This window comes from Perca flavescens, chromosome 4 (genome assembly GCF_004354835.1).
Source record: "Perca flavescens isolate YP-PL-M2 chromosome 4, PFLA_1.0, whole genome shotgun sequence".
Taxonomy (NCBI): Eukaryota; Metazoa; Chordata; class Actinopteri; order Perciformes; family Percidae; genus Perca; species Perca flavescens.
Genome location: NC_041334.1, coordinates 22,720,660 through 22,733,522, shown reverse-complemented (window position 1 = coordinate 22,733,522; position 12,863 = coordinate 22,720,660). Strand labels below are relative to the sequence as shown.

General features: G+C 39.1%; 1 protein-coding gene across 1 annotated transcript in view; it reads right to left on the bottom strand.

Moving 5' to 3' along the window:
* Nucleotides 1-12,863, bottom strand: part of tex264b (testis expressed 264, ER-phagy receptor b) — a 36,306-nt gene that overhangs the window by 19,498 nt on the left and 3,945 nt on the right. The window contains exon 2 of the mRNA XM_028576018.1: nucleotides 9,442-9,663. Within this exon, the coding sequence (XP_028431819.1) occupies nucleotides 9,442-9,663 (222 nt within the window). The remainder of the gene's footprint in view (nucleotides 1-9,441; nucleotides 9,664-12,863) is intronic.

Here is a 12,863-nt window from a genome sequence, read left to right as displayed (position 1 = left end):
GGACACTAAATTAATCCTAGCCTGTTTTTTCTAAAGGCAAGTTTGTATGTTTTCTTCTAGTAATTACAATGCAAATTATATTATCACATTACTTTTGCATCTGGAAAGTGGTAGAATTCTTTGAGTTTTCTTGTCTTTACAAATGGATATAAGACGACCTTAGTAGGCTACCAGTGTTAAATGCATAAGTTATTCCTTTAGGATCCTTTCCTTTAACTGCACGGTGTCAACTTTCACATGTTAAATTTAAAGCGTTTTCCTCCAGTGTTAGTTAGTGAGGTTTGTGGCTGATGTGTGGTTTCACAGATGAACATCTATTTGCAATATACATCTTCAAAATACAACTAATGTCAAAAGGCTTGAGGCCTATAACATCCATCAAAGCTTGAGTATCCACTCAAACTTTTTGTAATTGAAAACCAAGATATAATTTGGTGCCAAATGCTGCAGGGACACTACCAACTGCAGTAAGTTAAAATTACTTCACCTGATGGTTGATAATGACGGCAGGCTTTCCATGGCTGCAGGGAACAGAGACTGTCTCTCTTACAGATAACATGACTACAACGCCATGCCTTCTATCTTATCCCACAGGACATTGCTGTTTTTCTGAACACAGAAAAAAACAGAAACTGGAAAATGGAATTGAACCGTCGCCAAAATTTGATCCCTGACTGGTACTAAAAAAAGAGCACTTAAATTGCACTCAGCGGACTTAAATTGCAATCTTATAACATTTGACTAAAGATGGACACTTTTAGACAGATTTATTGAGATATTGTCATTTTAATTTCACACATTCTTCTTCCTTGTCTAAACCTGGCGCCTACATTACCCACAATACAACTTGATCGCTTTCAGTTTAGTTGTAGATTCTGGATTGTTATGCTAGTAGTGACTAATGAAGCCTCGAGCCACTAGCTTCAAGCAGAGAAGAGGAGCAGGCTACAGAGGCCTCAGATTTTATTTTTTTTTCCATTCTCAAACTTGTAGTCTTCAGAACCAACTGACGCTGACTCACTCGAGACAATTTATTAGATTTTGCGCAGCTCCTCTTTTTTTCACATATGCAGAAGTACTCCCCAATACATGTTAACAGACTTTGATATGTAAAATCGATGGAGTTTCAGAATTTTAGTCAGAAAAAGTGCAACAGTGACCTTTGGATTGAAATGACCATCTGCTGACACTGTGTTAACTACTAAATGTGGAAATCAAGGAGCACTGCAAAGCCAACACTAGCACTCAGTGGCAACAAATAATGTGTAATTCAGGGTGACATTTGAGCGCTTCCTTGTGTGTTAATGACAGTAATCTGTAAGATTATGGAGGATACCACTCCATCAGTGGCATGGACCCTCCTTTCCATAGCAATTTACTTTCCCTTCATCTATTTCCCTTCACTTCTCGAACCATATCCAATAATGCTTTGCTTTGTCACATGGTGTTTTTGAATGTCAACACAGTAAAACTATAATAGAAGTTCTTCAATAGTACGATAGTCTTTTCAGACATTTTCTAAAATTCCCATTGCTTCACATAGAGGGGGGGATGATGGAACATAGTATCTCTGCAGCCCCTTTATTGTCTACATTTCATTTCAAATCCCTGAACGGAAAAAGCGGTTCAAAGGGGCTGACGGCATAATGAGTGACAGTAGTGGCTACAAGTACGAACAATCCAGGTGTCACTCAAGTAACAACACTCTTTACACAGACTTATTCAGCCCTGACAAATGAACAAGGACTGTTTAAAAGTCACTGAGCTGAATAAAGCAGTTAAGTCTTAAGCCTTTTTTTTTTTTTTTTTATCTTTCCCATTTTCATTAGCTCAGAGAGGTCCCAAACCTCTGCACCTTGGTTAGGTGCCCCCACTCTATTGTTCGACTCATACTTGAATGGTTCAAAATTGCCTCTTGGATTGCTTTTCAGAAAATCCCTCAAGAGGACACTGGAGCAAATTCATTTAATTTCCATGTCTATCTCAACAAAAGACACCACCAAATTGTTGGAATATTTTAGCCGACATAAAAGAATGAAATGTGTGTGTGTGTGTGTGTGTGTGTGTGTGTGTGTTCTTTTTTCTTCTATATAGCAGAGCTACATCACAGATATCCAATCTGATTAAGTGTGGGAAAGAGCTTTATGGATGCAATATGTAGTCCTAATAGAGTTAAAATTACAATTTGTGGCATGTGACTTTTGGACTTTGCTTTGATAATATCCAATAACAAATATGTCAGCAGCAGGTTTAACACTACAGTGTATCAAAGTATGTCCAGTTTGCTTTTTGAACGCAGGAAATACATTTCTATTTTTATCCCACCCAGGTTTTTTTTTTTCAAAAACTGACTGGTGTGATTCCTGAGAGATTTGGGTTATTGAATCCTACTACAGCAAGCAGCTTATAAGGCAGTGCCATATGTGCTTACAGTATATCTGTATATTTTGAGGGAGTTAAGTCAAAAGACTACAGCCACAATAGTTGTTATTTACAGGGCTACTCCAGTCATTTTCTTAGCATAGCAAACTACTGGACAAACCAGGGAGCATGTTTATCAGCAAAATCCCTGACTGATGACATCAAAGTAGACAGCGTACATCTTTTAAGCATTTGCTCGATCTTCACATCATAAGTGATTGATAAGATGGCCGATGGCACAAAACAATTTGTCCCATATCTAAAAATACCAACCCTTCTTAAATTGTAATCACACCCTCCTGCCTGATCTTGATTCAGCGCGACAGTGCAACAGAGGATAAACTTTGAATCAGATCAATCATATGTAGATGTGACATTTAACACCAACAGTAGATTCCCAGCTGCTAGAGGATGAAAGCCATGTTTGAACACTTGACGGGCAAACTCCGCAGAGGGTCCTGTGGGAAGAGTTAGCTTGCAGGGTCGTGATGCAACATACTTGATGAAAGAGGCCCAATGATTTTTTACTTCAATATAATTAATTGGTTAAAAATAAAACAATATACCAGAGATAATGATTTCGTTACATTTTATTAAAACTATTTTGTTCTCAGCATCATAAGAAAGAACACCTGCTAATAGAATGTCTGAGGTCTTAAACTTGTTAAACAATGCCGGTTGTTTATTACAAGCCATCAGAAAGGAATTTGAAAAAAAATATAGGAAGGATAACTGGGATATTAAGAGGTGTGGTACACAAAAACGTTTATAAACATTATAGATAGACTGAGGGGATAAAAAAAAGAAAGAAAAACAAACAAATGTGTTTTAACGTGTTGGAGAGGGAGCGTTCAGTAACAACAGAGACAACAACAAAGAAACAGGCATGGTACCCAACTAGTTCATACCTTACTAATAACAGTACTTACTCTTGGGAGCTGAATCTTGATGATGTTTATGATATTTTGGATAAGTCACTCAAGTGACCTAGCCTGGATGCCAGCCGAACTTAGCCCCGCCCACAACATTTGAGGTCGGGAAGTTCGGTCTGGACTTGATCCGTTGTGGAGCAACTATGCTCGAACCAGAGCTGTTCGGACCAATCAAATTGTCAGGGTGGGCTTTATACGATGATGGACAGATGATCTACAGTAATCAACCACGTCACCAAAGAGAGCTTGGGTTGAATTTGTTTACAACAAAGATGGCTGCCGCTGGAGAATTGAGATGTGTAGATTCCGCCATCGCGTCTGGTATAGAAGATATCGACAGCGCGTTCATTTTAAAAGAGAACCGCGATCAAGGCATTTGTTGATTGGAAAGAAGTTTTTGCCTTCCTTCCTACGTCACATGCTCCGTTGCTCTGATTGGTTGTAGGTCTATCCAATTGAGTGCAGAGGCATTTTCTTTCTTGGTTCGGTTGAAACATGCCCCATAATCCCAGCCCAATGGAGCAGCATCAGACTCATATTCTGACTATGAGTATGACGATGTCAGGCCACAACTGACCATGAACCAAATAGTAAATGTGGTTAATTCTACAGCCAAGCATGGTGTTTTAAAATGTAATAGAAATTCAATTCAATATTCAATACCACATTTCTATATTAGAAGTATTTGATTTTTATTCTTTGTGACAAAAGGTTATCAACAGAGATGTAGGCTATAATGTTTATCATTATAATGTGAATCACATTATTATAAAAACTGTTTATTATTAATATGTATTGTTTATTTCAATTTTAAGACATATTCCTTGAAGCATGTTGAAATGTATCTTTTAGTTGCATTTTAATTAATGTGAAAGTGCATGTGCAATGTATTAGAAAGGTTTGGCTTCAGTTGATTCAAATGGAAAAATATTGGGTCAGTGAAAGAAAGAGGACACAGCAGGTGGCAACAAAAATGTTTGTTTTGAATGAATGTAAATGAGAGAGACATAAAAGGTTGAACATTTTCAAAAGCTCCTGTCTGACAGAAGCTCATGGAAGATAATAATAATTGTGTGGTTTTGTGGAAATGTAAGACTTACAAGTTGACAGTTTACTAATAAATCACCCATGGCTTGATTTAGTTACAACTGAAATAAGAAATATAAGTTGTATACCCCCAGAATTCCAATTCCAATGTAACCAGAGTCTAAAGTCTTCAGTATATGACACTTCCCCCCATTACTTTGTCCAGCATATATAAACCCAACGGCCTTTTCTGACCTTTTTGAATATACGTCACCTTTTCTGCATGTTTAAACAAGCCCTGCGGACTAGCATCTGTGCACTGCTTTGCATCACTCTTGCCCAAGCGGAAGACACTAAGAAGAATTGAGGCCTCATTCTCTATCGTGCTGAGGAAGACTTTATGATCAGTGTCACACCATGTGTGTCAGTTGCTAAAAAAGGCCATTTCTAAGGAACAAAGGAAAACTTGCTTTATATTCAGCCCAGAACCTCTGTGTTGGCAAGAAACGTCAGTGCCCTGAAGCAAACAAATGTTCCATCGTCTGCCTTTCACAAACCTTTAGATCTCTGTGAATGTCAGCAATATTATTTTCCCACTCCAGTCCCCAAACCAGTCTGAAGGCCTGGCCACCGTGCTCGGTTTAAATCTCAAGATGCCAAGGCATCTGTGATGTAGCCCACCACTAAAGAGCCAAGGCACAGAAGAAAAACACTGGGGCCGATCGATGGTCTGACTTGGCAAATACCAAACCCAAACGTGGGGCAGCGACTCAAAGTGTCTGACAGACAGAAATCATTTGGCCAGGCGTGCTAAATGCTGATGAGCTTGTTTGAAAAGGTCTCACCACTTGGGATATTCGAAGTGTCAGCATGCTTTATACACTGAAAGAAGCCTGTTTTTGCTGTTAGGTTGGTTCTGTTAAATGTGAGCCATGTTTTAGTTGAAATATTGTTGTTGAATTTTATTCAGTAATAGACTATTTACAATGAAGTCTAATGTAGTGTTTTATCATTTTTTTATAGGGCATTTGCATTCACAAATAGACCCTGATGATTTTAACCATATTTTAAATCTATTTCTTCAACTGATGCTTCAACTCCTCTCAGCAATTTCACCTTAACTGAAGCTTAAGGTTAAGTGACTTCAACAGTTTTGAAGACATTTCAAATTCCACTGAAACCTGAACTCTTTTCACTCCTTCAACATTAACCAACACTTAACTCCTTTTCATGCTTACATTTCAACTTCCATTGACACTTGAACTACCTTCAGTGTTTCAACTTTCTTGCTTTCAATAAGCTGGCACTTCAACTCCTAAAACTACTTCAGGTTTAGCAGTTACTCCCATACAAAGACATTTCAAACTCCCCGAAAACTAGTCATGTTAAGACATTTTAACAGGTTCAACTGTTTCAAGACATTTACAGCTGCAGGTACACATAGCCTTTTCCAGTTTTTATATAGTTTTGCATTTTCACATATATAAGTTTTTAGTGAGCACTGGTTGGAAAAGATATAAGGGAGCATGGTAATACATGTGGCTCTTTTAAATGCTCTGACAATTTCAAAATGGACAGTTGGTTTGTTTGTTTGATGGCTAAGAAATCCCTGGATTTGCCGGACAATATAGTTTTGGTGTCACTCATTGAATGTTGGTATGTGAGTGTGTTCAGTAATATTATTAAGATTCAATTCTCAGCCTTCACAGAGCAATGCTGCCTCTCAGAGAACCGTAGGTTATCTGTGTGAAGGTGCATTCTGGGAATACTGTGATGCAAGATAATAACTCTTAGTAACACGGTATTCAATATCACAAGATGTAAGAACTGAATTTCACTGTGAATGTTCCCAATAAAATTTACTTAAGTGTTGCACAGTGTGGTTTGAGACCACAGGAGGATAACATCATCCCTGTGGAAAGAATATTCAAGCTTGCACAGCTGTATTCAAATAACCACTTATGGCCCTAATTTAATAACAAAATACCACAGTGCAACGCCACTTTGCAAATGTACTATAGAGTCAGAAAAGAAAGAGCTAACAGCTGCAAACTCCACCAGCACTGAACAACTGTCCAACCTGCACGTTACACCCAAAGATGTAATTTATGTTACATACATTTTAAATGGAACAGATTTCCTGGGCCTCTAAACATGGACCACAGGATTTGGAATCAAATCTCTCACTGGATTTCATGGCTATAGATAAAATGTGTTGTCTAATGGCAGAAATCCAAGGTCCAGAACTCTTAAAACTTTTATTCTCCTTGGTCCAAGACCTATCTAACGCTAAATTCCATGAAAATAAATTCACATTTTAGAGGTTTCCTATAGACAGACAGATGACTTGTATTTAATCTTATGTATATTCTGTTCTCTAAGCCTCCTTCTTCCAGAACAGGTCAATATGAGAGTTGCAAATCAAAAATAGCTGCAGGGGGCATCCGGATAGCTCAGTTGGTAGAGCGGGCGCCCTTATACAGAGGTTTACTCCTCGACGCAGCAGGCCCGGGTTTGCCTCCGACCTGTGGCCCTTTGCTGCCTATCATTCCCCCCTCTCTCTACCCTTTCATGTATACCCTCAGTTAATGGAGTTTATTCTGACCATCTCAAACTAAGGAAGTCTAACACAACCGCCTGCAGTGAATTCTTCCTTCACAAAGGTTATAAAGTTCAGTTTTGCTGAAACGGTTTTAAAGAGCTGATAATGAAACTTTTTGGTCATTTTGAAGGGTGCTCATGGTGCTTTATTGAGAGGTGTTTTTAATATTTTGTTATTTCAAAATTACCATAAAATGAAATCAATACCTCTCTAAAACAGATTCAACAACCCATGAAAGTACAATTTATTGCAAGGCTGTTCTGCATACTTTCTGAACATAGTAAACTGGCAGCTGAAATCCTATATACTTTAAAATGTCAATCTATGTATCAAAAGTAGAGAAAGTGAGTCAAAGACCATCAAACTGTAGCTATTCTTTTATCTGATTCAATAAGTATCTATTCACGCTAAAGATTTTGTGAGAGGAGTCATTAATTATAAAATGTCATAATGCTTCCCATTATATGGAGCTAAACAACTACAGCTAACTACAGCCAGTAAGTGTTGAGACAACACAGTAAATTACATGTAGCAAGTGTAGAAACAATGACCAGAAAAGGATATAATATTGTTGGTAAAGGAGACTCATGTCCACTTTGATGGCTGTGAAAGCTGACCTCTCAGACAGGCTAAGTGTCACTAGAGCGGAGCCAGATTTAAACAGCGTCCAAGCAGATGGTAGAGGCAGCCAGACAGGACACACAAACACATTCCTCCAGCAGAAGCAGAGTGATTGAGACAACCTGTGGTGTTACCACCTGTTTGCAGCACACTGCATAATTAAACTACATCCACAAAAACTCTCGGCTCATCGCAATGACTCACTTTCCCAGCGTCCCCCAAGCAGCACTCAGTGAGATCATTCATTAAAAAGTGCTAATAGGAGCTCAAATTGTTCTCCTTCTTTCTTCTCCTTTGTCTTCAAGTTCACTCCATGCCTCCATCTCATTTCCAACCATAAATCCCTTCCTGCTGTACTACCTAACAAACACCTCCCAGCCCACCAGGGGACGTAAAGAAAAATATTGACAAGCTCAGCTTTTCACAAAACACATTTTAAGTTTTTGCTGCCTGAAAAAACATGCCTGATGCATAGAAAACATCTGTCCAAGCACGGATAATCGTTATGTATACAGCGTGTTCATGTAAAAGTATACTTTATCTCCTATTTATCATTATATCATATTTTCCTAAATCGGGCAAATAAACCTTTTCTTGTTATTTAAAGGTGCTTTAAGTGATGTGACGCGTTTTTTAGGCTACAACATTTTTTGTCACATACAGCAAACATCTCCTCACTATCCGCTAGCTGCCTGTCCCCTGAACACACTGTAAAACAACGCAGTCTCTGAAGACAGATCAGGCTCCACAAACGGCAACAAAAACAAACCGCGCCAACCTGCCCCACAAACCATAACAAACAGTGTTCCAGCCAATATTGTGGAGCCTGGGCTGTCTACAGAGACCGCGTTTTTTTTTTACAGTGTGTTCAGGGGACAGGCAGCTAGCGGATAGTGAGGAGATGTTTGCTGTATGTGACAAAAAATGTTGTAGCCTAAAAAACGCAATTTTCTGTTAACGTTAATGGCACATGTGGTGCCCCGTATCTACCGGACAAAATAGCAACGCGGATTTCGGTGGCTCATTACACTGCCACTTACATGTCTGCATTGCACGCTGATGCTCCGAAACTAACGTTAGAGGCAACATAAACATTGCTGCATGTCACGCCAGTAAACACTAATAACACGTTACGCGGCAGGTAACGTTAGCCTACTATTAGCTACTGTAGTAACTGGATTAAACACGGCTAAAATGCTGACAGCTAAACAGTGTAGAAGGGGTGACCCCGAATAGTCGAAGATTCGATGCATCGATATGCGGAGCCTGACTCGACCATCAATCTCACAGTCGGATCTTCGCGGGTGTTATTATGAAACGAGGATCATACCATTTTGGCAATATGGGGGTGCTCAATGTCTAATTTCACACAGAACTACTGGTTTTGTACGGTTATATTAAAACACACAAACTAGCCCTTGTCACTGCTGTTGTCTGAAAAACACAAACAGACGGGACAAAATGTTGCGTTTACTGGTAAACTGGTAAACATCGTGACCGACTTATGATGACCGACTGCTACCTGTTGTGGAATTTTCCTCACGTTACTCTGTCCTCTGTGACTGTCTACATCTAGAAACTAAGCTGCGCGGAGCAGGGAACAACTCTGATTGGCTCATGGAGGCACGTGATCAGACAGTGGATCATGGAGCGCTAGACTGGCTTTGCAAAAACTTTGATATGAATGGAATGACGCATTTTAAATATCGCTTGATCACGCAAATTTGATCGTGGGAAGCCAAAATCGTGATCGTGATTAAAATTTGATTAATTGTGCAGCCCTAGTAGTGACATACAAACTTTAAGTGATTGGTAGAAAGAGTCTAAAAGGCATAATACCTTGATGTAGTGCTCTAGCCGTGGGTAAACTCTTCTTACTCCCAGGAGGACAGACAAATGCGTCCTGTGGGGGAACGACGTAGCGACCACGTGTGTGACTTCAGGAAAGGAAAAGACATTAAAGCCTGATGTCTCATAGCTCTTCAAAAGTTCCTCGTCTGCCTGGTTTTTTCCCTCGCTCAGAATACTGCCGACAGCATAGCGACACTGTGGTCCCGGGACCTAGAAACAGGGATCAAAGGAACAAATAAATAAAGATCACTAGGAGAGAACATATAAACAATATAGACTGATATATAGTTTAGATAGATCAGATAGACAGAAAGAAAAGATACTCACACTCTGTAGTCTTTGCAGCATTTGACCTTTCCCTTTTTTCTCATTACGGTGATTCTAAATGCCATAATTATACAGAGGCCTCCAATATGACAACAGCAGCAATGACAGATTAATGCTATCAACCACAAAATACTATCTGGCTATTTCAGAACAATTTCTAAAGTTTGCCTTGTTTTTGTGCAGGAACTGATTGCACAAAACACTACATATTTCCTCTTGATATTCAGTCTCCCTGAAAAAAGGGGATACATTCTAAAATGTCACCTACCATCAACATTATCCAAGTACCCATCTCTGAAGACGGATGAGTCGTGAACACTAGGGTGTAATGTAAGGTAATTTTATGAGTAGTTCATAGCATGCATTAAAAAAACAACGGGTTGTGCGCAAAAAAAAACATCTTTTACTGATGTCAGCCAGGTGCCAAATTTAAGGAGAAAAATCTCCTCATTAATCGGAGGTCTAATAGGAGCATTTGGCAGTGCAGCAATTATTGCTCCTTCCTCCATTCAGAGCAACCCAGTGCCCATTAAAAAAAGAAGAAAAGGGAGTGAAAAATGAAATACTCCTGGGACATCCAAGATTTTCTCCCCACTGTGCTGAGAAGAGCTGAAGGCTCATGTAATAAATAAGCTGGAATGGTCCAATTTGTCTGTAAACCTATCAATGCTACGCTTCTAGCACAGCCAGTGTGTCTGAGAATGCCTATTTTCTCCTCTACTCCTCCACACGCAAGGCCAGTCATGGGTAGAAGTGTCGTGTTCACCCTGTACTACAAACTAAGCTAATTTTTCACAAAACCGCACATTCAAAGTTTCAAACACACACACACACACACACACACACACACACACACACACACACACACACACACACACACACACACACACACACACACACACACACACACACACACACACACACACACACAGAACTACTGCAAGTAACAGGGAATCTGCATCTGACCAAGATTTGTTTGGTGATGTATTATTATGTATTATTATGAATATAGTGTAGCCGACTTAAATATTGGCTAGAGTGATTTTGAGTCATGAGTGAGAATAATTTTGTGATGAATTCTGATTATGAGAATCAGTTCTTAATCTGATTCTATAGTGCAATCACTAGCTTTACTCAGGGCAGAGCTGCAACAATTTATCAACTAATCGATTTGAATCAATTTGTTTGAGCTATTTTTTAGCAACATGACAAAACTTCTCTGGTTGCACCTTCTCCAATGTAAGGATTTTCTGTTTCCTCTGTATTGTAAACTTAATATATTTGTGTTTTGGACTGTTGCTCGGATAAAATAAGACATTTGATGACATCAACAGGGACTCTTGGGAAATATGATGAACATTTGTCATTACCTTCTAACATTTTATAGACCAAAAGATGTATTGATTAATTGAGAAAATGGTCTGCAGATTAAACAAAGATGAAAATAATTGTTAGCTACAGCCTCATGGTTTTAGGAAAAGGATCTCACATTATCTTTGTAATAAGGGAAACAATAATCAACAGGCTAGATTTCGGGACTTTTTTTGTCTATCTAATGTCAGTTTCCAGCTCTATTCCAAGGTAGAGAATCTTCAGTTTAAGTCAAGGTGTGGGGAAATAAACTGCATTCTGTCTGACTTGAGAGCATTTTCAAGCCTATATTACCGTTTTCTCTTGCCAATGGTGTAAGTTATAGATGTGTTGGCATTGTTGTCACATATGAAGCAACAAACAACTCCTGGTAAAACATAGGATGCACATTATATTTTAAAGATGACAAGTAAACCACACCTTGTTTGTCCAGTAAGCCTAGTACCTAGGCACGGGCCGGTATGAGATTCTGACGGTATGCTAACCCTCAGCAAAAATATCTCAGTTTCACTGTATTATGCTATAAATGTATTATTTTTTTGAATTTCTGGGTAAAAGACAACAACTTTTTTTTCCATTGAACACAATGTATTTTATTTTGAAACACACTGCACACTGGCAGGGAGAGGGATTTCTAAACTGCACTTTCCGTCCTTGAAGACTCATACAACAGCTCATACCTTAGGAACGGTATGACAGAAAATGTTAGTGGTTTTGAAACCGTGACTTTTTGAAACCGCGGTATACCTTGAAACTGGTAACCAGCATGCCTACTAGTACCATAATGCTTTGGATGCTCAGTGACGCCCTGAAGGGCAGATTCAATAAAGACTCAAAGAAAAAGAGATAATCTCCATTAGGGATGCAACGGTTACCGGTGTAACAGTAAACCACGATAAAAATGTTGACGATAACAATTACCGTTTTCATTTCAAATATCATTATTATCACGGTGGATTACCACGGTGTGGAAACCGCGTGTTTAATCCTTCCCAGCTTCATCAGACTCTCCTGAAGTTGCCGCGCAGGCGCACTGCGTAGCCTACAACGTGCGTTTGTTGAAGTTGGAATCATGGTGGAAGGAGGAGATGACAGCGCTCAGGACATTTATCAGCCCTCTAAGAGGACTAAGTCTGAAGCATGGGCATATTTTGATTATTATAAGAATGCCGAAGGACAGTTGATTGAAGATAGTTATCCTGTCTGCAGAACGTGCAGGAAAAAAGTTGCTGCCAAAGGCGGCAATACGTCAAATCTTCTAACTCATCTCCGTTTTAAAACTCTGCGATAATACTGGAAACAGTGATAATTTTGGTCACTATAACCGTGAGGTTAAATTTTCATACAGTTACATCCCTAATCTCCATCAAATGTCCACAATCCCTAAATAAACATCTACTCACCACTCCATAATCAATAGCAACTGCCACTACAGTCAGGTTCTCAGTGGAGCACGCCACACTAAGATATAATGTGTACAAAAGACATTGATTTTAAATATCTGGTTAATGGCTTACAGTACCAAAAGTACATTTGAGAAACTTTACACATGAGGATATTTTTGACACTTTGGATGTTTTGGGGGCTCACAGTGGGGAATCTGAGCCAATTAGATTTATTACAGTAATCATCACAGGGCTTCATGTAAGGAGTCCAAAACAAAGAACCAGAACCAAAAGCACAAACCTCTGTCCACAATCTTTGTTTTGCTT